Below are 27338 nucleotides of genomic sequence, written 5' to 3'. Positions count from 1 at the left end.
TCCTAGTACATGGTCAATTTTTGTATAAGTTCCATGTGCTGCAGAGAAAAAGGTATATTCCTTTCTATCCCCATTCAATTTCCTCCATAAGTCTACCATGTCTAATTTTTCTAACAATCTATTGACCTTCTTAACATCTTTCTTGTTTATTTTATGATTTGATGTATCTAGATCTGAGAGGGGGAGGTTGAGTTCTCCCACTAGAAGAGTTTTGCTGTCTATGTCTTCCTATAGTTCTTTCAGCTTCTCCTCTAAGAATTTGGATGCTATCCTATTGGGTGCATATATATTCAATATTGAAATAACTTTATTGTCTATGGTGCCTTTTAGGAGGATAAAGTTTCCTCCCTTATCTCTTTTAACGCTATCTATTTTTGCAGCTGCTTTGTCTGAGATAAAGATTGCTACCCCTGCTTTTTTCACTTCAGTTGAAGCAAAATATATTTTGCTCCAACCTTTTACCTTTACTCTATACATATCTCTCTCTCTGCTTCAAATGAGTTTCTTGTAAGCAGCATATTGTAGGATTCTGGTTTTTAATCCACTCTGCTATTCGTTTATGTTTTAAGGGAGAGTTCATCCCATTCAACATTCAAAGTTATGATTACTAATTCTTTATTGCCCTCTGTGCTATCTTCCCTCTGTTTGTATTTCCCCCCTCCCCCCTTAGTTGTATTCCCCAGTATTGTTTCTGAACACCACCCCCTTCATTGTGTTTTCCCTCCTATATCACCCCTTCCCTTTCTTTCCTCTTTCCCCTTTTCCCCTCCCTTCCTTTTGTTAGTTCCCCTTTTCCCCTTTTAATACTTGAGAAGTTAGATGTTTTTTAAGTTAACTGAGTATGTGTAAATTGACTTTAAGCCCAGTCTGATGAGAAGATTAGGTGTTTCTCATCTCCTCCTTTCTTCCCCCTCTATTACCATAGGTATTTTGTACCTTAGTGTAATGAGATTTACCCCATTCAATCCCCTTCTTCCTCCTGACTCCTTCCTGTCCCTCTTTTTAAGGAGGTAGTGTTTTAAAAATCATTCTGAGTCATAGAAAATTCTGAGTATCCATCACTTCTACCTAAGTACATTCTATCTAATAGTTAAAATTCTTAAGAGTTATTAGAGTCTTTCTCCCAAGTGGGGTTATAGCCAGTTTCATCCCATTGCATAGTAGTCTCATGGATAGGTCCTGAATGCCCGTCACTTCTGGCTAGGTATATTTTCTCTGTTAAGAGTTACAATTCTCAAGAGTAATGAGAATCTTTTCCCCCATGCTGGATATAGCCAATTTCAACTTATTGGTAGCAGTTTTTTTTTTTACCTTTTCATGTGTCTCTTGAACCTCCTGTTTGATGTCCACATTTTCTATTTAGCTCTGGGGTCTTTTCATCAAGAATTTTTGGAATTCTTCCATTTTGTTAAATGTCCATCTGTTTCCCTGGAAAAGAAGGCTCAGCTTTGCGGGATAGTGGATTCTTTGCTGTATTCCAAGCTCCCTTGCTCTTCAAAATATCTCATTCCAGGCCCTTCGATCCCTTAAGGTTGATGCAGCCAGGTCCTGTGAAATCCTTACAGTGGCTCCTTGATATTTAAATTGTTTCTTTCTGGATGCTTGCAAGAATTTCCCTTTTATCTGTTAGTTCTGGAATTTGGCTACAACATTCCTTGGTGTTTTCATTTTAGGATCTCTTTCTGGAGGGGATCGATGTATTCTTTCAATAACTACTTTGCCCTCTGTTTCCATGATATCAGGGCAATTTTCCATCACTAGATCCTATAATATTATGTACAGGATTTTTTTCTCTTCAGTGTGTTCAGGAAGTCCAATAATTCTCAGGTTGCCCCTCCTCAACCTATTCTCAAGATCAGTAGTTTTGCTGATGAGGTATTTTACATTTTCTTCTATTTTTTTCTGTTTTTTGATTTTTGTTTAACAGGCTCTTGCTGTCTCATGAAGTCATTAGTTTCTGCAGACTCCATTCTTTTTTTTTAAGGGAGGAGTTTTCTTCATTAACCTTTTGCAACTCCTTTTTCAGTTGGTCAGTTCTACTTTTGAAAGAGCTTTCTATTTGACCAAATGAGGTTTGGAGAGAATTATTTTCTTTTTTCATTTGCCCAATTGAGGATCTGAGAGATTTAGTCTCGTTTTGTATTTGACTAATTGTATTTTCTGAGGATTTGATTTCTTGTTGCAAGGTATTAATTGTCTCTCCCAGATTTTCCAGTTGATTTTTAAACTCCTTCCTTATTTCTTCAAGGAGGTCATTTTGTGCTGGAGACCAGATCATATTCTCCTCAGAGGTTCTAGGTCTCTCTGAGTTAGGGTCTTTTCCTTCCAAGAATTTTTTTATGACCCACCTTTCTGCTGACCCTTCTTCATTTTGCTAAGACCTTGAGTTGGGGAGGGGCTGGTTCACAGGGGTTTGGTGTTGGGATAGCTAGAGGCTTTACTCACTGAGTACAATTTCTCTGGCTTGCCAGTAGGAGGTGCTGGTTGCTTTCTCTGGAGTGTCTCTGACCTTGATTGAGGCCTTCTACTTTAGCTTGAAGGGAGGGGTTGAAGCTATTGAATCCTTTTGTCTTCAGTCAAGGGTGGGCTTTACCCTGGGGTGAGGTCATTCCTCTCCCTATTGTCAGCTGGGCTGGTTCTTCTGCTCAGACACCTATGCCTGAGGCAGAAGTAATCTGCAATTGTTTGTTCTGGGAAAGGAACTCAGCTGCAATGGAAGCATAGACTCAGAGCTCCTCAGACTAGAGGAGCCTAGGGATGGTGCTGCACCGGAACTCTCCCTCCAGCCCTGTGGGCAAGCTCCAGAGGTTGAGCGCCAACACCAGTGCCTCTGCTCCCCAGCTGACTGAAGCCCCATAGGTCTAGCCCAGCTGCTGATCAAGCAGGTCTGGCTCTCAGGCCCTCAGGCTCCCTGGCTCCAATTCAGGCACTAATCTGGCTAATCCCAGGCTGATCCACCCTCTGCACCCAGACTCACCCGCCTGGACTCACCCCAGGCTGCTGTAGAAGACAAATCCTGAAGCAGATGTTCTTTCTCCTGGCTTTTCTTTCTGGATTTTGTGGGTCATATTTCTGTTAAGAGGTTTGTTTCATATGATAGATGGGGAAAGATCAGGAGACTTTAGAACTGTGCCAGTCTTCTCTCCTTCATCTTGGCCAGAAGTCCCAGGATGATTTCTTCATAACAATATGAGCTTAACAACCAATAAAACAATCAAACTATGAATAATGATACCTGATTAATAGCATTAGAGTGAACACCAAGGGAAGAGGCACAAAGATTTATAATTTTAGAGGAAGAGAAGGGAGAATGTAAATGCTAAGTAAATTCTATTCAAATAGATTAAACCCAGAGAGGGAATCAGATACATTCCCACCCACTTGGATTTTAAAAAATCTAACTTAAACTATAGGAAAGTGGGAGTGGGGTGGGGTGGTAGTACTGGTAAAGGGAAAGATAAGGGAAGAAGGGACTGATAAAAGAAAAGGTAAAGTATAAGTGAAAATAAACTGAAAGATAATTTTTGAGAGAAAAGTCAAAAGGGAAAGATAGTCAAGATAGTAAAAAAGAGAAAAGGAAAGAGAAAATATAAATGGAGAAAGATAGCATGGAGGGAAATATGGAATTAGTAATCTTAACTGTAAATGTGAATGGGAGGAACTATCCCATAAAACAAAAGCATATAGCAGAATGGATTAAAAAACCAGAATCCTACAATATTTTGTTTATAAGAAACACATTTGAAGCAGAGAGATACACACAGAGTAAAGGTAAAAGGTTGGAGCAAATTATGCCTAAACTGAAGTAAAAATATCTGGGGTAGTGCTCCTAATCTCAGATAAAGTAAAAGCAACAATCAATCTCATTAAAAGGGACAAGGAAGGAAACTACATCTTCTTAAAAGGTACCATTGGTGATGAAGCTATAGAATCACTAAACATGTATGCACCTAGTGGTAAAGCATCCAAATTCCTAGAGGAAATGATGAGTGATTTACAAGGATACATAGACAGCAACACTTTAATAATGGGAGACCTCAATTTCCCTCTCTCAGAAACTAGATAACTCTAACAACAACAACAAAAAACAAAGACAAAACCAAGAAGGAAGTTAAGAAGGTGAATGAAGTCTTAGAAAACTTAGATATGATAGAACTCTAGAGAAAACTTAAATGGAGATAGAAAAGAATATACCTTTTTCTCAGCAGTATATAACACCTATATGAAAAGTGACCATGTACAAGGGCACAAAAACTTATAATCAAATGCAGAAAGGCAGAAATAATAAACACTTCTCAGTCCATGATGTAATAAAAAATTACATGTAATAAAGGAGCAGGGAAAGATAAACCAAGAGCGAACTGGAAATTAAATAATGGGTGGATCAAAAAGCAAATAATAGAAATAATAATTCTATCCAAGAAAATGATAATAATGAGACATAATACCAAAATTTATGGGATGTAGCCAAGGCAATTTTGAGGGGAAACTTTATATCTCTAAGTGTCTATATGCATAAAATAGAGGAAAAAAGGGATCAATGAATTGGGTATGCAACTAAAAAAGTCAGAAAAAGAACAAATTAAAGATCCCCAAGAAATTCTGAAAATCAAGGGAGAAATTAATAACACTGGAAGCAAGAAAACCATTGATCTCATAAATAAAACTAAGAGTTGGCTTTATGAAAAAGGCAATAAAATAGACAAACCTTTCATTAATCTGATTTTAAAAAAGAAATTATCAGTATCAAAAACGAAAAGGGTGAACTAACCACCAATGAGGAGGAAATTAGATAATGCAGAGTTACTTTGCCCAACTGTATGCCAATAAATTAGATAACTTGAGTGAAATGGATGATTTACAAAAATACAAACTATCCAGATTAACAGAAGAAGAAATAAATTCCTTAAATAACCCATTTCAGAAAAAAGAAATTGAAGCATCCATCAATAAACTCCCTAAGGAAAAAGTCGTCTCCAGGTCCAGATGGATTTACAAGTGAATTCTACCAAACATTTAAGGAATAATTAAATACTATTCTACATAAACTACTTAAAAAATTAGGAGAGGAAGGAGTTCTGCCAAACTCGTTTTATGACAACCTGGTACTGATACCTAAACCAGGAAGAACCAAAATAAAGGAAGTTTATAGACCAATCTTCCTAATGAATATTGATGCAAAAAGTCTCAATTAAAATTTTAGTAATGAGACTACACCAAATTATTACTATGATAATACACCATGACCATGGATTTATACCAGGTAAGCAAGTTTAGGAAAATACTCAACATAATTAAAACACATCAATAGCAAAATCAACAGAAATCATATGATTATTTTAGAGAGGCTGAAAAAGCCTTTGATAAAATACAACATCATTCCTATTAAAAATACTATACAGTTTAGGAATAAATGGTGTTTTTTAAAAATAATAAATAGTATCTATCTAAAACATCAACAAATATATGTAATGGAAATAAACTCAGAGCATTTCCAATAAGATCAGGGATGAAACAAGGATGCCCATTATCACCATTACTATTCAATTTAGTATTGGAAATGCTAGCAGTAGCAATGAGAAGAAAAAGAAATTGAAGGAATCAGAATTGGCAATGAGGAAGCAAGACTTTCACTCTCTGCAGATGATATGATGGTATACTTAGAAAATTCAAGAAAACCATCTAAAAACCTCCTTGAAACAATTAACAAATTCAACAAAGTAGCAGAATATAAAATAAATCCACATAATCATCAGCATTTCTATATATGAACAACGAAGCCCAAGAACAAGAGATGTAAAGAGAAATTCCATTTAAAATAATTATAAATAACATTAAATACTTGGGAATGTACCTCCCAAGACAAACCCAAGCATGATTATAAAGCACTCCTCACCCAAATAAAGTCAGACCTAAATAAAAATGTCAAATGCTCATGGTTAGGTCAAGCTAATATAATAAAAATGACAATTCTACCCAAATTAAATTACTTATTCAGTGTCAAACCAATCAAATTACCAAATAACTACTTTACTGAGCTAGAAAAAAATATTAACAAAATTCATCTGGAGTAACAAACAGAAAGAATAGCAAGGGAACTGATGAAAAGAAAATGACCTCTACCAGATCTAAAAGAAAATGACGTAACGCTACCAGATCTAAAACTATACTATGAAGCAGCAATCAACAAAACTGCCTGATTATGAAACAGAGTAATAGATCAGTGGATTAGGATAGGTTCAAAAGAAACTACAGAAAAATGACTACCACAATCTACTATTTGACAAACACAAAGACATCAGCTTCTGGGATAAGAACTTACTATGTGACAAAAATTGTTGGAAAAACTGGACACTAGTATGGCAAAAAGTAGGCATAGATCCACATCTCAAATAAGGTCAAAATGGGTACAGGGTTTAGACAAAAAGAGCAATACCACAGATAAATTAATAGACCAAATAATACGGGAAGGGGATAAATTTATGACCAAACAAGAATTAGAGTACATTATAAATTGCAAAATGAATGATTTTGACTATATTAAAGTAAAAAGTTTTTGCACTAATAAAATCAGTGCTGTCAAAATTAGAAGGAAAGCATAAAGCTGGGAAACAATCTAAACAACTAGGAGTTCTGATAAAGGTCTCATTTCTAAAATATATAGAGAATTGCATCAAATTTATAAGATCACAAGTCATTTTCCAATTGATAAATGATCAAAGGATATGAATAGTTTTCAAATGAAGAAATTAAAGCTATATATAAACAAATTAAAAAATGCTCCAGGGCAGCTAGGTGGTGCAGTGGATAGAGCACCAGCCTTGGAGTCAGGAGTACCTGGGTTCAAATCTGACCTCAGACACTTAATAAATACCTAGCTGTGTGGCCTTGGGCAAGCCACTTAACCCCACTGCCTCAAAAAATCTAAAAAAAAATTGTCCAAATCATTATTGATTAGAGAAATGAAAATTAAAACAACAATGAAGTATTATCTCACACCTATTAGATTAGCCAAGATGAGAAAAAAGGGAAGATAATCAGTATTGGAGATGTTGTTGGAGGATTAGGACATTGATGCATTGCGGGTGGAATTGTGAATGGATTCAGCCATTCTGGAGAACAATGTGGAACTATGCCCAGAGAGTAATAAAACTGTTCATACACCCTTTGATCCAGCAATTCCAATTCTAGGTCTATATCCAGAAGAAATTATAAAAAATGGTTAAAGTCCTACATGTTCCAAAATATTCCTGGCAGCTCTTTTTGTAGTGACAAAGAATAAGAAGTTGAAGGGATGCCCATCAATTGGGGAATGGCTAAACAAGTTATGGTACATGAATACTATGAAATAATATTGTTCTTTAAGAAATCATAAACAGTCAAACTCTAGAGAAGCACGGAATGACTTACAGGATCTGATGCTGAGTGAAGGGAGTAGAACCAAGAGATCAATGTACACATGGACAACAACATTACGAGATGAACAACCTTGATGGAAGCAGCTCCTCTCTGAAGTCCAGAAAGCTAGGACAACTATATCTGACTATGACTATATAATCCCCATCAGCAGAAGAAAAACAAAACAATACATACATAAATTTAAAAAAACCCTTCAGTATCTGATGAAAACTTTATAAAAATCATCTGATGTTATCTCTTTCCCTTATTCCTAATTTCTCATGCCAAAAATTACTAATTTGTAAACATGTTTAACAAAATATGCATGTAAAATACTAACTTGACTGGTTCCCTGCTGAGGGGAGGGGGGTGGGAAAGGGGGGGAAGGGAAATTTTTAACTTGGAAATATGGATATTCAAAATTAAAATAAAAATTACCACTTCTTTCTGCCCCTTTAAAAGTTCATTCACTCCTCAAATGAACTGTTCCTATTCCTTTGGAGGGAAGTCCCCAAAATAATCTCTCATGCTCCTATGTCCTTCTTTACTATTGATTCATTGATTGCTCATCTTCCTCTGGCTCTCAGGGAGTGAGTCCACAGGGAACCTTTCTTTACTGCTCAGCCTCTTCATGGTAGCATAGGTTGTTTAGGGATCAGTGGTTTCCAAATGCCTTTACTTTTCCTTTCCCTTGGCTTCTGTTAACCACAGCAATGCTTAAATATATTTTTTTATCCCTAAAGTTTCTTTCATATTTTACCCAAACTTTTAGCCAGTTCCATTTTTCTCTGGCAAGAGATAGATGTTGAAACTACTTTGCATTGTAAAACCTAAAATTAAGAACCTTAAAACATAAGGCTAAAATAAAGGTAACAACAACAGTTTTAACAATGAAATGAACATGAAGTTTTATTCTCTGGGATTTACTTTACTGTTAGGTGGAGATCATTCTAGTAATGACCACCTTAAGCTGAGGGAGATAAGAAAATTTATACAGTAACAAGGGGAGAACAGAATATACATGACAACAGTAGACAAAACCTGACCCAGATGAGCAAATATGCTCATTATGCTAGATCTCTGAAAGGTACCTGTTCTTTTTTCTGCTCCACTGTTTTTTTCTGGGGGGGGGGGGGTTGTTTTTTTTTTTTAAAGATTTTTGCAAGGCAAATGGTATTAAGTGGCTTGCCCATAGCCACACAGCTAGGTAATTATTAAGTGTCTGAGACCGGATTTGAACCCAGGTACTCCTGACTCCAAGGCCTGTACTTTATCCACTATGCCACCTAGCCGCCCCTCCACTGTTGCCAGCTATGTGTTGGTTCAGTTTTCCCTCCAAGTTAGCAACAAATTGTTCCTGCTCACAGACATTCTAATCTCTTCTAGTGGTCATTTTGCCTTGGAGTCATTCATTGCTTTGGTTGAATGTGAATATTTTAACTTGAGAGGATTAGTCTGTGATCAGTCCAGCACTCTGCACCTTTGTCACTCTCACATCCTGTTTCTTCTCCATAACTCACATAGTCTATTATATACCAATGTTTGCATTTAGAAGACAATATCTGTGACGAGAAGACCATGAGATGTGCAAGTCTTCAGTAGTAGGTGACATTGCTGTTTCCAGCTCCTTTCCTCCCAAAGACTCCCTGCCATGTCTGGTAATCTAAGCCTAATCTAGCATTAAAGTCTCCCAGAATTATGTTTATTATCTTTTGATGCATTGATGATAAAGGTCTCCAGATCTTCATAAATTTTTCTTCATCAGGGTTGACCATGGTGGGAGCATAGGCACTGATGATGTTGGCATGGCACTTTCCTGGAAGTGGCAATCTCTTTGTCATGAACCTGTATTACCCCCTTCTGGTAGGCATTCAAGTTTGTTGACTAGATTAGTTTTGAGCAAAACCTACCCCAGCTTCATGGTGTTCCCCTTCACTGTAGCCACTCCAGAAAAACATGCATCCAGCTCAGACTTCAGGAAGTTGACCTTCATTTGCCAGCCTTGCTTCACTCAGGGCAGCTATTTGGTTATGAAACCTCTTGCAACAAGAGTTTTTTGTCTTTCAGGTTATTGGATCTTGTGATGTCTATGAGTGTGCATATGTTTCATGCACCAATGGTGAGTGGAATCTTCTTTGACAAAATTTTTTTTAAAGGTGCGTTCAAGGAAGACTAGTAACTCTGATGTGAGGGCTGCTGAACCCTATTCAGGGCTGTTTTCCACGTTTGATGTCCATCTGAGTCACCTCTCATCTGTGGCTCCAAGAAGCTGTAGCATACAGTGTCCATATCATAGTAAACCGTTTCAGCAAGCAGACTAAACCAGGTTGAAGGTATAACTGAGGGAGTCTCAAATTCAACGGGTGAGTTATGAAGTGTGTCTACCCCAAGCATGTGAAGTCTTCCATTGGTGGAATGGAATGGGCAGATGAGAACACTTCATTCCAATGGCTATGAAGTCAGATAAAGCTTGTCCTGTGGAGTGCTGAGAGCTTAGTTAGACATAGAAGATGCTAAGATCATCCACTGCATCTATAGTCATCACCAGTTGTCTTGACTCTGTCTTGCTATGTTGGATCATGATGACTTTGGAAGAGAGAGTGAGGCAGACTACCTCACTTAAAACCAATTTATTCAGCCATCAGAAGACATCACCAATACTACTTTCACATTCCTATCTCAAAGACCTGTGGTGATAGGCAAATGATGAAGTAGCAGATGTGGATACTCTAGGAGCTGTAGTCACAACCCTGTACACAGGCAACTGGGGCCATAGGTTTGTTTCCCCACTGAAAGCAGCAGTGGGATTCAGAAGCCCCATGGGTGACTGAGAAGTCCTTTTCAGGATGGTACTGCTCAGCTACTGATGTGTTAAAGGTGCCCTACAAATTGTCTGCTTACCTAACCCTGACCTGATTACCTTGTTAGGTGGAGGCAGGGATCCCACAAGAGACTCAGAAAAAAAGACGAAACCTTAAACTTGCCTGGAGATCATTCTATTATTTGATATTAGAGAACCATCCCTCTACAATACTATTTTGCCTGAGGGAGGTAACATTTTTTGAGTACCAGGTGAGTACTTATTTCAAGTCTAATGGAGGACAGAATTCTCTCCTGAATTAGAAGGGCAGGACAAGATCTTCCTTTCAAGTTATAAAATTATAAAGGATGAAATTCTTTTCTGGATTAAGGAGAGCAGGATAAGCAAGGCTTCCTTTCAAAGTCAAAGAAGGACACATTCCATTTCTCAAAATATCTAAGAAAAATCTATCTTTGACAAGGAATAGTTCTTAAAAACTTATGCTAAATTATACTTTGATAGTATATAATTATAAAAATAAAATTTTTAATAATTTAGATATATCATTTGGTGTATATCTGCCTAATATAGATATTACTTCATTATCTATGGCAACTTTCAATAAGATATAGTGTCTTTCCTTATCTCTTTTAATTAGATCTATTTTTCTTTTGCTTTGTCTGAGATCATGATTTCATGATTTCTACTTGTGAGGAATATAGGATGTTTGGCTTCCACAGGATGTAAGAGATCATTGTTAGTTTAAAAATAAAATACACACACACACACACACACTGAAAAGACTGAGCAGGTATGTAAGTGTAAGAAAAAAGAAATACCGTGACCAATCATTGAGCTGAATGAGGTTCCCTCACCCAACATTAAGCTTCCTTACCCAGGGGGAGTTTAAAGTCAAGCTTCAACTAGTCAAGCTGACCTAGGGTCCTTGTCCTTTACAGGTGCCCCTGCTCAAGGAGGTTCTGCATATTATTATTCATTAGTATATTACTGTGTTGATTAGTATAATGACCAAGGTGGGGAAAACATATTAGAGAGTGGTATAGGGGCAAATGTATTGATTAGATTGTAACCCTGACCAATGGGTGGCATGAAGGAGAGGAGCAAGTCTTTCAAACTGCATATAAGACTGGACACTGTCATAATTTGGAGTCTTTTTATTTATAATTATGAGCCATTTATAACAATACCCCTGCTTTCTTTAAGATGAAGCATAACATTCTGCTCCAGCCCATTACCTTTAAAACCCTATGTGTATCTCTGTATGAAATGTGTTCCTTATAAATAACATATTGTAGGATTCTGGTTTCTAATCCATTCTGCTATCTGCTTCAATTTTATGAGTGAGTTCATCCCATTCACATTTGAAGTTCTAACTGTGTGTTTCCCTGTTATTTTCCCCTTGTTTATTCCTCTCTCTCTCTCTCTCTTGCCTCCTTTCTCCTCCTCACAAGTGTTTTATTTCTCATTCTAGATGGTGCTATAGTAGAAAAAGCACCAGTCCTGGAGTCAGGAGTATCTGAATTAAAATCAGGCCTCAGATACTTGACACTAGTGTCAAAACTGAATAAGTTTTAACAAGTGACTAGAAATTCCCCTATTTAATAAATCCTCCTATTGATTAGATTCGGAAATGAAGAGTGGGCCCAACCAAAGTACTTCCTGGTATTAAACATTTAAGAAAGGAGCTAACAGATCATTCCTTTAAGTAAAAAAACAAACAATAATAATAATCCAACCAGAAGCTTCTCTAGGTACGTATTTGCCTTATAACATCTTCTAAAACTCTCCTTCTATTGGAATGTATCCCACCTCCTCCAATCTCTTCCTGGATACCCCCCTATTTCTTTCCCACCTTGCTCCCTCACCATCCTATGTTGGGGGGTTGTACCCTTCTTGATTGAACAAGAAAGCAGTAACATTTCAGATCACACCTCCTGATGAATGATTTAAATCAAGTGACCTACCCATCCTCAATAGTTAGCATGATTTGCAACTTAAGAGAAATATTATTTGCTAACCTAATTCTATTTTGTTCTTTCTTAAGGTCAAAACCTTCAATAATTTTTGTTCTGGATTAGGACAAACTCTGGAAAGGTTAACACACATTTATTTTCAACAGGTCACCCTCAACCAGGACCTCTCCTCATTTTGGGTAGATCCATCTTTTACATTAGCTGTGTGACCCTGGGCAAATAAATCGCTTAACCATGACTGCCTCACATCTAGGACTATCTCCAAGTCATCCTGATTCATATCTGGCCCCTGGATCCAGATGGCTCTGGAGGAGAAAGTGAGATTAGTGCTTAGTGTTTAATGCTTAGAATCCCTCCTTGTTCAAATCCAATTCAAGTGTTTGCCATGGTATTATCTCCCTGGCATCATGGTCTTCTTCCAGAAGGAAGGACAAACAATAAGCACCACCTTTGGCAATCTGCCCTCCCTTTTATCAGTTCTCCCTATGCTTCTGTTATCCCCATTCTTTTTTATTTCCTTATAGGGTAAAATTGATTTCTGTATCCAACTAAGTATGTAGATTATTCCCTCTTTGGACCAATTATGATGAGAGTAAGTTTTAACTCTTATGTCCTCCCCATCTATCCATCCATTGATAGCTCTTTCATGCTTATTTTAGATGGATGATTTACCTTATTCTATCTCCTCCATTCTTCTTCCAATTCAATCTTTTTTCTCCCTCCTTTATTTTGTTTCTTAAGGTATCATAACTCCATCAAAGTCACCTTGAATTCACATCCTCTATGTATACTCTTTTTAATTGTCTTTACAATAATAAATTTCTTGAGCTACAAATATAATCTTGCTACTTGGAAATATAAAGTTTAACCTTATTGAATTTCTTATATTTTCTCTTTCTCTTGATTTCTTTTTTAACCTTTTTAGTTTCCCATGAATTTTGTATTTTTTTTTAGGTTTTTTGCAAGGCAAATGGGGTTAAGTGGCTTGCCCAAGGCCACACAGCTAGGTAATTATTAAGTGTCTGAGACCGGATTTGAACCCCAGTACTCCTGACTCCAGGGCTGGTGCTTATCCACTGCGCCACCTAGCCACCCCTGAATCTTGTATTTTGAGGCAAATTTTTTTAATTCAGCTCTGGTCTTTTAATTAGGAATTCTTGAAAAGTCTTCTATTTCATTAAATAGCTATTTTTTTACTGAAAAATTATATTCAGTTAAAAAAAGTATAAAGCAATTTTTAAGCAGAAAATAATATGCTTTGGTCTGAATCAGACTCCTTAGTTCTTTTTCTGGATATGGTGGTATTTTCCATCATAAGTCCTTCAGAATTGTCTGTGATCATTACATTGCTGAGAAGAGCTAAGTATATCAAAGATCATCATCACATAAAGTTGCTTTTATCATGTACAATGTTTTCCTGGTTCTGTTCATTTCAGTCAGCATCAATTCATAAAAGTCCTACTAGGCTTTTGTGAGGTCTATCTGCTCATGAATTTTTACAAAACATTAGTACTCCATCCCATTCTTTTTTTTTTATTTTTAGGGTTTTGGTTTTTTTTTTTTTGCAAGGCAATAGGGTTAAGTGGCTTGCCCAAGGCCACACACCTAAGTTAAATATTAAGTGTCTGAGGCTGGATTTGAACTCAGGTACTCCTGACTCCAGGGCCGGTGCTCTATCCACTGCGCCACCTAGCTGCCCCTTCATCACATTTTTTTCCCACAATTTGTTCAATTATTCATTTCCTAATTGATGACCATCTCCTCAGTTTCCAATTCTTTGCCACTGCAAAAAGAGTTGCTATAAATACTTTTGTACATATGGGTCTTTTTTCTTTTCTTTTTTTATTGATCTCTTTAAGAGACTAGTAGTGGTATTGCTGGATCAATGGGTATGCATATGCATAGTCTTATTGTCCTTTCGACATAATTCCAAATTGCCCTCCAAAATGGTTGGATCAGTTTACAACCCCATCAATACTGCATTGGTGTTCCAGTTTTCCCATATCCTCTTCAACATCAATCATGTTCCTTTTTAGTTATATTGACCAATTTGTTAGGTGTGAGGTGATACCTCAAGAGTTTTTTTTTATTTGCATTTCTCTAATCAATACTGATTTAGAGCATTTTTCATTTATTATAGCTTTAATTTCTTCATCTGAAAACTGCCTCTTCATGTGGTCTTTGACTATCAATTGGGGAATGACTTGTATTCTTATAAATTTGACTCAGTTCTCTAAATATTTTAGAAATGAGTCCCTTAGATATGATTTCTCTCTCATCACATTCAACTTAGATCAATGCATACCATGGAAACAATGTAAAGACTAACAGACTGCCTTCTGTGAGGGGTGGGGGAAGGGAAGCAAGAATAGGGGTAAATTTGTAAACTCAAAATAAATAAAATCTTTCAAAAAAAAGAGAAAGAAATGAGTCCTTTATCAGAAATGCTAGCTGTAAAAATTGTTTTCCAAACAATTCTTTCCTAGGTAAATTCTAAGGCAATTTCCAAGTTGTTTGGAGGGGAATTTGGGAAGGCTTCAGAGGTTTCCATTCTACAACTCTGGCATCAGAATTCCCTTAGGGTTTTCTTAAAAATGATACTTTAGTGTAGTGATTTGCCATTTCTTTCTCTCATTTTAAACAGATGTCAATCTGAAGCAAACAAGATTTAGTGATCTGCCTAGGGTCACATAGCTAGTTAAGTGTCTGAGGTCAGATTTGAATTTATATAAATAAGTCCCACTGTGTAAATAAGTTACACTGAATTAGAATAGCTTCCATAAATAGAAAAGTGAACTTCCCACAGTACTTTGCCCCTTAGCTGGATTATTTTTTTTATCAAATTTCTTTTATTTTTTACAATTCCTCATTCATCTTGATTCAGTTATTAGTGCTGCTTCCATCTTAAGGAGCATCCTTCTGTAAGTCTTGCCTTTCCTCCAGTGGGCTGACAGACCACAGTGGAGGATCCAACACAGAGAACCACTGTCTGTACGTGGCTGAAGACCATGGTGATTTTATAGCACCCAGGGCACTTTATGTCCATGAAATAGGAATTGGGGCTCTGCACCAGGCGTTTCTTCTTGTGCTTCCACTTCTCCTCCTCAGGAGAGGGGTGCAGGAGGTCTTTAGCAAGAGGCATGTTGGCGCGGGGAGATCTTTACCACCAGAAAGGCTCAGCTGGATTATTATATCCAGTTCTGAACACCAAGGTTTAAGAAAGACATTAATAAACTAGGAAGACAACTATTTGAGTTTCTGACACAAGGACTGATGAAAGCAACTGAATATGTTTATGCTGGAGGAGAAAAGAAGACTTCAAGTATATGAAAGGCTATGATGTGGAAGAGGGATTAGATTTATTCAATTTGGATTTAGAAGGCATAACAAGGGGCAGTGTGTGTAAGCTAAAAGAGGCAGAGATTTGATGGCAGAAAAAGATTTCAAATAATTAGACCAGTCCAAAAATGGAAGAGACGGTGGTGGACTCTTCCTCCTTGGGAGATCTTCATGTAGAGGCTGAGTGATTACTGTTGGGTATGTTAGAATGTAGATTCTTTCTTACATGAGATTTAGGCTGAGCCTTGGAGATCATTATGTACTAAATGATGAAGTCAGACTAGAAGATCTTTAAGGGGTCCTTATAGCTCCAAACTCTATGATTCTCTGCATAAGTTGGATCTGGAGAGGCAATATTTCAAAAACATGAGAACAGCATGATCAAAGATAGGAGGATAGCCTAGTAAAATAGGATTTCACTTCTTTAAGGATATGATTTCTCTCTCTCTCATCACATTCAACTTAGATCAATGTATACCATGGAAACAATGTAAAGACTAACAGACTGACTTCTGTGGGGGTGTGGGGAAGGAAGCAAGATTAGAGGGGAAATTGTAAAACTCAAAAGAAATAAAATCTTTCTTTAAAAAAAAATGGGGTTTCAGAAAATGAAAAGTACAGGTAAACCCAAACATCATTAACTAGACACAGACACAGACAGAGACAGAGACAGACAGACAGACAGACATAGACACACACACACACACACACACACACACACACACACACACACACACATTTTTTCTCTTTTATTTCAGATGTATGATGGGGAAGAGGGAATGGCCTACTAGCTTATCTCCTGGGGCTTTCAGCTGGTCCCAGGGCTGAAGACAGTGGACTTAGGAGGAAAAGGGATAGCTCTAAACACAAAAATGGTTACATTCTTGCTCTTACTCACAAATGTACCACTTCTATGTTCAAGGATTCTGAAATTCCATTATCTAATCATAATCTATCATCTATCTCTCTGCCTTTTTTTATATAACCCTACGTTTTATTTTCACTATGACTTCTAATCCCTGGACCTCTCAATTCTCTCCCAGACTATTTTTGCTCTTCTCCTCATCTTAAATCCTTGATAAATCAATTTAACTAAACTGTCTGCTTCTCTTAAATCTCTAGCACACTTATCATGCCACCAATCACACTCAAGGGGCAGCTAGGTAGCACAATAAAGGTCAGAAAGATTTGAGTTCAAATCTGGTGTCAGAAATTTATTAGCTATGTAACCCTCAGCAAGTTTAACCCTGTTTGCCTCAGTTTCCTCATCTATAAAATGAGCTGGAGAAGTAAAGGGCAAAGCACTCCAGGATCTTTGCCAAGAAAACCCCAAAAGGGGTCACAGAGAATCAGACATGAATGAACAACAACATTTCAAAGCCAAAAGGGTAAAAGGGCTAAAAGGTTTTTTGATTGTTTGTTCATTTTTTTTAAGGGCTAGGGAGGTAGATAGAGTGCTGGGTCTGGAGTCAAGAGTCATCTTCAAATCTGGTCTCAGACACTTCCTAGCTATATAACCCTGGGCATGTCACTTAAATCTATTTATCTCAGTTTCTTCATCTGTTAGATGAGCTGAAGAAGGAAATGGCAAATGACTCCAATATCTTTGTCAAGAAAAACCTAGGGGCGGCTAGGTGGTGCAGTGGATAGAGCACCAGCCCTGGAGTCAGGTGTACCTAAATTCAAATTTGACCTCAGACACTTAACAATTACCTAGTTGTGTGGCCTTGGGCAAGCCACTTAACCCCATTGCCTTGCAAAAAAAAAAACCTTAAAAAAAAAGGAAAAAAGAAAAACCTAAATAGGTCACATGACCCAAATGAAGAATTGGACATAACTGAAACAACTATCTGAATGATGGTTAGTCAAACTTAAGTATTGGATTAATCCCATAATTCATCATCTTAACCCCTACATATGTGCTGCTGAATGAAGGTAAATAAAAATCACACAATGTTGAAACTAGTCCACTACAAATATATGTTCCATAACCTCAACTGTGCCCTCACTGCTATTCAACTCACTATCCTACTCTGCATAATAGTTCTCCTAAACCTTTTCAGCTTTTCTCAAACTGCCTCTCCCCACTCTTAATTTCATTTTTGCAGAATCTCTCAAATATGACTCCTCCATTCCTCTGACATAGTCATCCCTCTAGTAAAGGCCATCATCACCTCACACCTTGATTACCAAAATAACCTGCTGCTAAGTCTCTTCCTATTCCAATCCATCCTCCATTCAACCACCAAAGTGATTTTCCTAAAGCATGGGTTTGACCATGTTACCATATTCTACCTATCCCCTCCAGGAGCAATTACAAATACCTCCACAACTTCCAAAATGTTGCTCTTAAAGCAAAGTTCTCCCCTTTTCAAAAAATTCCAGTATCAAATATAAATATTTCTCGTTGGCATTTAAACCACCTTTACATTTGGTTCCAGTCTTATTATCTATTGCCTCCTTTTAGGCACTCTACACTATAGTGTTGTCCCTCATATACTAAGATTTCATCTCCCATCTCTACCCACTCCACATACCTAGAATACTCCCCTCTTTCTCTCTGAAGTTAATCCAAATCAAGAAGCATTCATTCAAGGTCTAGTTAATTAAAAAACAAAAAGCTGGACACTGCTAAAAACAAAGATGTGTGTGTGTGTAAAAGAAGGGGGAAGTCCCTGTTCACAAGGAGTTCACACTAATGGGAAGAGACAACAAGGGTGTGTTCAAGGAACCTTGGTGTAAGGGCTGCTGAGCACTGCTTTCCACTTTTGATGTCCATCTGAGTCATCTAACTCTCACCTGTGGCTCCAAGAAGTTGTAGCATGCACAATGACCACACCACAATAAGAAGTTTTGGCAGGCTGGCTAAACCAGGTTGAGGGTAACCAAGAGAATCTCAATCTCATCAGTGAGTAGTAAGGGGTATCTCACCCCAAGCATGTGAAGTCTTCCCCTGGTGAAATGGGCAGATGAGAACAATTTGAAGACAGCTGAAGCAGGTGCTGTGAAGTGCTTAGAGCTGGGTTAGACATCAAAGATGCCAAGGTCATCCACTGCATCTGCAGACATCACTAGTTGTCTTGACTCTGTCTTGCTATGCTGGATCATGATGACTTTGGAAGAGAGAGAATGAGGCAGATAACCTTGTGCAATCTGCCTCATTTAAATTCAATTTACCCACACAACAAAAGACATCACTCATAACCATTCCTCAAAGTCCTGTGGTGACAGGCAAATAATTAAGCAGCAAATGCAGATATGCTGGGAACTGTAGTGACAACCCCTGCAAATAGGCAGCCCAGGTCATAGCAGCAGTGAGATCTGGTAGTCCCCTGGGTGACGAGCCCTTTTAAGCATCATACTGATGTGAGAAAGAGGCTAGAAAAGGGGCTAAAAATTGTCTGCTTACCTAACCCTGGCCTAATTATCACAGCAGGCAGGGAATCACACAGTGCAGTCAAGGCACAAAAAAAAAAATCTACAAAAACTTCTTCAAACAAGATTCCACTCACCATCAGTGCATGGAACGTGCATACACTCATAGACAACATAAGATCCATTAGACCTGAGAGATGAACAACTCTCTGTAAGAAAACTCAACAGGTATCATATCGAAATAGCAGCCCTGAGTGAAACAAGGCTGGCAAATGAAAACCAGTTTATTGAAGTCTGAGCTGAATACATGTTTTTCTGGAGTGGTTGCAATGAAGGGGAATGATATGAAGCTGGGGTAGGTTTTCCAATCCTAACTGATCTGCTCAACAATCTTGAATGCCTACCAAAAGGAGTGAATGACAGGCTCATGGTAGTGAGATTGCCACTTCCAGGAAAATGCCATGCCACCATCACCAGTGCCTATTTTCCCCCCATGACAAACACTGATGAAGTCAAAGAAAAATTTTATGAAGACCTGGAGACCCTTATCATAAATATGCCAAAAGAAGACAAACTTATAATTCTGGGTGACTTTAATGCTACAGTAGGCTCAGATTATTAGACATGGCAGGGAGTCTTTGAAAGGAATGGAGTTGGGGAGGCTAGGTGGTGCAGTGGATAAGGCACCAGCCTGGAGTCAGGAGTATCTGGGTTCAAATCCAGTCTCAGACACATAATAATTACCTAGCTGTGTGGCCTTGGGCAAGCCACTTAACCCCATTTGCCTTACAAAAAAAAAAAGGAATGGAGTTAGCAACAGCAATGTTCACCTGCTTCTGAAGACTTGTGAATCTCTGGACTGATCATAGACCCATCCTCTCTAAGCTAAATATTCACATTCAACCAAAGCAGTGGTCCTAAGGCAAAATGACTACTAGAAGAATAAATGTCAAGAAATTAGGGTGTCTCTCCAAGAAGGAACAGTTTGTTGGTAACTTGGAGGGAAAACTGAGTCAACATAAATTGACAACAGTGGAGAAGAAAAAGAGAGGGTACCCTTCAGCGATCTGGTATACTGCACTGCATTTGCTCATCTGGGCCAAAAATCTCACAAACACCAAAACTAGGTTGATGAACATGATGGGGGAAATACAGAAGCTGCTAAATGAAAAATGAGAAATCCACAGGGTTTACCAACAGGAGAGTTCATCCATTTCTAAGAAGGCAATATTTAATTCCATCAAAATTACATCTTAGAGAGTTGCAAGACTCTTGGCTCAGTAACAGGGCGGATGAAATTCAATTTTATGGAGACAGTAACAAACCAAACTGTTTTTAAAGTTGCTCTGAAGGCTATTTATGGGCCAAAGACCTTTGGTACATCTCAAATACTCAGTGCTGATGGATCCATATTGATTAATGATAGGGACATGATCCTAGAGAGATGGACTGAAAACTCTCAATGTGCTTAACAGACCATCATCAATCAATGCAGAAGTCATTAACCATTTACCTCAAGTTGAAGTCAATCAGTCCCTAGCTGAAGCTTCAACTAAAGAAGAGGTTTTGAGTGCCATTAGGCTCCTTTCAAGTGGCAAAGCATCTGGTGCTGATTCTATTCCAGCTGAGATCTACAAGGTGAGGGGTTCATTGCTCATCCAAAAACTGACTAAAATTTTCCAGGTTATAGGGCATGAAGAATTCAAGGATGCCTCCATTGTCCATCTCTTAGAAGTAAAGAGAATAGACTGTCCTGTGATGATCACAGTTTCTCTTTTAGTCATTGCTGGTAAGATTCTTGCCTGAGTCCTTCTCAATAGACTGATCCTTCACCTGAAGATGGTCACCTCCTTGACAGCCAGTGTGGCTTCAGAAAGGGTTGAGGAAAAGTAGATATGGTATTTTGCTGCCTGACAACTCCAGGACCAGGATCAGAACAGAGGTCTATATACAACATTTGTAGATCTAACCAAGGCCTCTGACACCATCAGTCATGAGGGTTTATGGAAAATAATATCAAAATTTGGTTGCCCAGAGAAGTTGATCATCAGTATTGGTTGTCAAATTCACAACAGAATTCATGCCCAGGTTCTGGATAAGTAGGCAATGCTCTCAAGATTTCAGTTGCCAATGGAGTGAAACAAGGATGACGTTGGGCATGACGTTTTCAATTATGTTATCAAACTGAGGATGAACTTGGCTTCAAGATCAGCAACCATATAGATGGCAAATTCTTTAACTTGAAAAGGCTACAAGCCAAGACCAAAGTGGAGGGAGTGCTGGTGCATGATCTTCTGTTTGCTAATGATTGTGCACTCAATGAAACTTCTGAAGCTAAGAAGCAATAAAGTAAGGTCGATTTTCTGCTGCTTGTGCTAATTTTGGTCTAACAATCACCACTAAGAAAACACAGGTGCTCTATCAGTCAGCACCACACCATCCATATGTGGAACCATCGATTATAACAAATGGAGAAGCTTTGAGTATTGTGGAAAAGTTCACTTCCCTTGGCAGTGTCCTTTACGAGGAGGACTGCATTGACAATGTGACCGACACATGCATTGCCAGAGCTATGGTTCAGTATTTGGGAGGCTCCAAAAGAAAGTGTGGGAGAGAAGAGGTATTAGACTGACTACCAAACTGAAGGTCCCTCACAGCTATTTTGCTGACCTCATTGCTATATGTCCATGAAATCTGGAAAATCCATCAGCTCATGTCAGGAAACCAAATCCCCTCCATTTAAATTGTCTTAGGAAGATTCTGAAAATCACTTGACAGAAGAAGATGTCAGACACTGTGGTCCTTTCTGGAGCTAAACTACCTAGCATTCCAACATTACTACAGAGAGTACAACTACAAGGAGCTGGGCACTACAAGGATTGCTAGAATACCAGAAGTATGCTTGCAAATAAACCAAAAAAAACTATTTTCCCTATACCAAAATAAGGTCAAAATCAGTACAGGATTTAGACATAAAGGGCAACACCAAAGATAAAATAAGAGACCAAGAAATACTATCTAACAGATTATGGAAAGGGGATAAATTTATGTCCAAACAAGAATTAGAGTACATTATAAACTGCAAAATGAATGATTTTGACTATATTAAATTAAAAAGGTTTTACACTAATAAAATCAATGCTACCAAAATTAGAAGGAAAGCAGAACAACTAAGAGTTCTGATAAAAGCCTCATTTCTAAAACTATAAAACTATAGAGAACTGCATCAAATTTATAAGGTTATGGGGCAGCTAAGTGGCACAGTGGATAGAGCACTGGCCCTGGAGTCAGGAGAACCTGAGTTCAAATCCAGCCTCAGACACTTAATAATTACCTAGCTGTGTGGTCTTGGGCAAACCACTTAACCCCATTGCCTTGAAAAAACCTAACAAAAAAAGTTCCAAATCATTATTGATTAGAGAAATGAAAATTAAAACAATGAGGTATCAACTCACACCTATCAGATTATCCAAGATGAGAAAAAGGGAAAATGATCAATGTTAGAGAGGTTGTAGGAAGTTTGGGACATTGATGCCCTGCTGGCAGAGTGGTGAACGGATTCAACCATTCTGGAGAGCAATATGGAACTATGCCCAAAGAGCAATAAAACTGTTCATACCCTTTGATCCAGCAATTCCAATTCTAAGTCTATATATCCAGAAGAAATTATTTTAAAAATGGGAAAAATCCTACATGTTCCAAAATATTTGTAGTACCTCTTTTTGTAGTGGCAAAGAATTGGAATTTGAGAGGATGCCCATCAATTGGGGAATGGCTAAACAAGTTATGGTACATGAATACTATGGAATATTGTTGTTCTATAAGAAACCATAAATGGTCGGACTCTAGAGAAGCATGGAATGACTTATGGGATCTGATGCTGAGTGAAGGGAGTAGAACCAAGAGATCAATAAACACATCAACAACAACATTATGAGATGATCAACCTCAATGGAAGCAGCTCCTCTCAGCAGTTCAGAGAGCTAGGACAATCATTAGACTAGCTATGGCCAATGTTATCCCCATCCAGAGGAAGAAAAATGAAATGAAACAAAAAAGAAAAACCAACCTTTCAGAATATGATGAACACTTTATTAAAAATTATCTCTTATGTATCTCTTTCCCTTAATCCTAATTCCTCATACCCAAAATGACTTATATGTAAACATGTTCATCAAAAATACGTATGTACAATACTAACCTGACTGCTCCCTGCTGAGAGGAGGGGGGTGGGAAGGGAGGGTGGAAGGAAATTTTATAACTTAAAATAGATGAAAATAAATAAATAAATAAATAAAATATTTTATGGAGAACTCATACAGGGCAAGCACTCACAAGGAATCTGAAGAAGTGATACCAAGACACCCTGAGGATCTCATTGAAGAATTTTAGAACTGGTAGTACAGCATGGGAGACACTGGCACAAGACCCCCCAGCATGGTGGGCCCTCCCTATCAGTGAGGGTGCTGTACTCTATGAGAAAGGTAGAATTGAAGCAGCTCAAAGGAAACATGACATAAATAAGTTTAGAGTACCTATCCCAGGTGTTCACATAGACTACTTGTGCCAGATCTGTGGTAGAGCATTCCGAACTCGTACTGGTCTAGATCAGCTACAGTCAAGATGCACCATGATATATCTCAAACATAGCAATGTGATATTTTTGGTCTTCTTCAATAACAAAGGACAAGAACCAACCAACCAACAAATAATATGTAGATGAGATACATTTTAGATAATCTTGGAGGGGATGCACTTGCATTAAGGGAGAACTAGAAGGGTTTCTTAAAGAAAGTAGAATTTTTAGCTAGTATCTGAAGGAAGTCAGATAATCCAGGAAACAAAACCCCAAGTATGGGGAACATCAGGTGAAAATGCAAAAAGTCTAGAGAAGTGTCATGTTCAAGGACCAGCAAGGGGGTCATTGTCACTGGATCAAAGAGTAGATGGAAATAAGGTATCAGATGGGGGGGCAGGTTATGAAGAACTTTAAAAGTAAAAGTTTTCTCAATTTCTCAATAGAGGGGAGGGGAAGAAAGTGAGAGATAATTATGAAAAGCCAAACAGGATTTTATTTTTGATTCAGAAAATAATAGCCACTATAATGAATGTTCATGGGGGTGATAATGGGGTGGGGGTTGGGGAGAAATGCTTTAGGAAATCTATCTGCTATTTGCTTTAGGAAAATCAGTTTGACAGATGAATGGGAGAAATGACTAGAATAGGGAAATATTTCAGGCAGGGAGACCAGCAGGCAATAAGGATCTATACCAGGCAGATGGCTGGTCAGAGGAAAGAAGAGGGTCCTGTATGAGAGATGTTGCAAAGGTAGACTCAATAGGTCTTAGCAACTAGTATGTGGGAATGATAAGAATGAGGAGCTGTGGCTGATGCCTAGGTTGTAAGACTGGGAGTCTAAAAGGATGGTAGTATCCTGGATGGTAACAGGGGGGACAAAAAGGGGGGCAATTTGGGAAAAAAGACAATAATAATAAATTTTTGGACATAATAAAGTTTTGGACATGTTGCATTTAAGATGTCTATGAGATATCCAATTCAAGATGTTCAAAGAGCAGATGAAGTTTCAAGAACTGAGGTCAGCAGAGACCTTAAGGCTAAACAAAAAGATCCAGGAATCATTTGCAATAGAGATAACTGAATACAAGGGAACTGATGAGATCATCAAGTATATATAGAGGGAGAAGAGAAGAGGGTACAGGACAGAGCCCTGAGGGGCACCCATAGTTTGTGAACAAGTCTCAGACAAAGATCTGGCAAAGGAGACTGAGGAACAGACAGGTAAGGTAAATAGGAGGAATACAAGGAAAAAGAAGTATCTTAAAATTCTAGAGGACAGAGAGAGAAAGGGGACTGACAGAGTGAAATGCATCAAAGAAAAGGACAGAAAATGGGTCATTAGATTTGGTAATTAAGAGATCACTGGTAACTTGTGACAATGATACTTCAATTGACTAAAAATCATAAGACAGACTGCAGAGAGTTATTGAGAGTAAAAGGAAAGAAGGTAGAGGAATCTACTGTAGACATATTTCTCAAGGAATTTACAAAGGAGAAATAAAGTTAGCAAGAATGGAAAGATTAAGGGAAAGTTTTTGAGGAGGGAAAAGACTTGAGCATATTGTAGGCAGAAGGTAAAGAGTCAGTAACCAGAGACAGACAGAAGATTAGTGAGAGAGTGGGGAAGACAGAAGGGATAATTTGCTGGAGTGGATGATTATTTGTATATGTTTGCATTAGTAAGGAGAAACTCTTCATGAGTGTTGTTTCGTTCTTTGTTCTCAAAGAGCAACAATTACATCACAAGGGTGATGTCTTGGCCTCCAAGTAAAATGGGATTTAAAAAGTCAACAGACTCTCTCTCTTTTTTTAGGTTTTTGCTAGGCAATGGGGTTAAGTGGCTTGCCCAAGGCCACATAGCTAGGTAATTGCTAAGTGTCTAAGGCCGGATTTGAACTCAGGTACTCCTGACTCCAGGGCCGGTACTCTATCCACTGTGCCACCTAGCCACCCCAACTCATTCTCTCTTCCAAAGTCACAGGCAATGGCCTGTGATGCAATGGATGGCATTAGCCTTTCTAAAGGCCTCAGTATGACTGGAGCCAATGCCCATTCAATGATCAAGGTTTGGGAAAGAATTCTGATTTAGCCTAATGTGTGACAGAGAAGACAATAGCAAAAGGCATGAGAGATGTGAGATGAGAAGAGATGTTGTAGAAGGTCTCAACTTTTTTCAATGAAACATGAGGCAAGATTTCCAGCTGAGAAGGTTGGGAAGGTACACAAGAGGTTTGATGAGAGATGAAAAAGTCTGGAAAACTTGCTATAGTAAATGGGGTAGTGACTCAATTAAGAAGGAATAAAAGGATTGCTTGCTACAATAAGTTAAGATACTATGGTGAGTTAGGATTATGTAACAAATCTATGTGCCCTTACCAGAGAGGGTGCTGTAAGGCAAAATGGAAGTAGCTCAAAAGAAAGGTTGAGACGTGAAATTTTGAGAATCCACTCCAAATGTTCACATGGTAGTTGCCAGACCTGCAGTAGAGCATTCTGAGTTCATATTGGTCTGATCAGCAACTGTAAGATACACTTGACTAATCTAGGGTTATCATTTTGGTCTTCTTGAAGAAACGAAAAACAACAATCAATGAACCAATCAACCAACTGAATAATGGTGGTAGAGGGAGATCATGGAATTGGCAATGAGAAGGAAGCAGTATTCTAATTCCCTCACCAAGATCTGAGTTATGAAAAAATCTACAAGGAAGCCATATAATCCAGATGGAGCTGGGTCTCCATGGAAGAATTCTGCTTCCTTTAAAAGCTCAGCTCAAACAGCTGGTTCCTCTTTCCTCCTCAAATTAACTTACATTTACTTTGTATGTTCATCTCTACTTGCACTTGTTTCTTCAAAAGGAATGTCTGTCCCTTAAGAAAATGTTTCATTTTTATCTTTGTATCCCTTGAAGCCAGGAAGACTGGGATTCAAGCCTTGCCACTAATCATCCCAGTCATGTGAGTGACGCCAGGCCAAGTTTTTAACCTCTCATGGTACATAGGATCTTTGTGTGTGTATGTTTTAGGTTTCTGCAAGGCAATGGGGTTAAGTGTCTTGCCCGAGGCCACACAGCTAGGTCATTATTAAGTGTCTGAGGTCGGATTTGAACTCAGGTCCTCCTGAGTTCTATTCAAGCCCCACATAGGAAGTTAAGACTAAAGTTGCAGAAAAGTGAAGGGCTGTCAGTAGAGGTTTCCTGACCCATGTCCACCCCTTTTCTAGAACCTGCCTATTGAGTAATTCATGTAAATACTTAGTATTTGAGAGGAATACAAAGTCAAGCACAGCGGGTGCTTAAGTTCGTTAAATTCTTCTTAGACACCAAACACTATATTAAGGGCTGGGGATTCCATGGAAGCAAAGCAGCCCGGTGACTGGAGCGCCCACCAGGAATCACGGAGCCTCCTCTTGCTCGGTCCCAATTCGGCCCTGGGCACTTCCTGCCTGTGTGGCCCTGGCGGCTTCGCCATGAAAACCCCCAATGGGATGGCTGGGCGTCCCATGCAGCAGGCCGTCAAAGGGAAGGTCTCCCATGGCAGAGAGGGGCTCGGGGGAGGGCCGCCACGTTCCAGGAGGGGGTCAGCCCCGACTCCGACTCCGGATGGTTCCGGATGGCTCCGGATGGCACCGGATGACCCAGAAATGGAAAGCACGTGCTTCGCCGCGGCACACACGCCCACGGTAGGACGCGGCTTGGGAATCCAAGGCGGCACCTTCCGGTCCCCGCGAGGCTCCCGAGCCAATCAGCGCGGCCCAAGGGGGCGGGGCGCTGGGAACCTAATCCGGAGGGCGGTGCGAGGAGGAGGGAGTCTCGGGTACGAGCGCGAGAAAAGGAAATCACCCCCCCCCCGCT

The 27338-nt window shown here is 38.7% G+C and overlaps 2 protein-coding genes across 2 annotated transcripts in view; both read right to left on the bottom strand.

Annotated features, from left to right (window-relative positions):
* Positions 1 to 27338, bottom strand: part of COIL (coilin) — a 55598-nt gene that overhangs the window by 27910 nt on the left and 350 nt on the right. The window lies entirely within an intron of this gene.
* LOC141513636 (small ribosomal subunit protein eS27-like) lies at positions 777 to 27217 on the bottom strand. Its single transcript, XM_074223657.1, has one exon. The coding sequence runs from the start codon at positions 15332 to 15334 to the stop codon at positions 15080 to 15082; it is 255 nt and encodes an 84-aa protein (XP_074079758.1). The 5' UTR covers positions 15335 to 27217; the 3' UTR covers positions 777 to 15079.

Source organism: Macrotis lagotis, chromosome 2 (assembly GCF_037893015.1).
Source record: "Macrotis lagotis isolate mMagLag1 chromosome 2, bilby.v1.9.chrom.fasta, whole genome shotgun sequence".
NCBI lineage: Eukaryota > Metazoa > Chordata > Mammalia > Peramelemorphia > Peramelidae > Macrotis > Macrotis lagotis.
Note: the sequence above shows the minus strand (reverse complement) of the source record. Positions and strands in the feature narration are given on the sequence as shown.

What these genes read in the sequence shown, in the direction of transcription:
- LOC141513636 (XM_074223657.1), bottom strand. Translation starts at nt 15,334, where the DNA reads ATGCCTCTTGCTAAAGACCTCCTGCACCCCTCTCCTGAGGAGGAGAAG.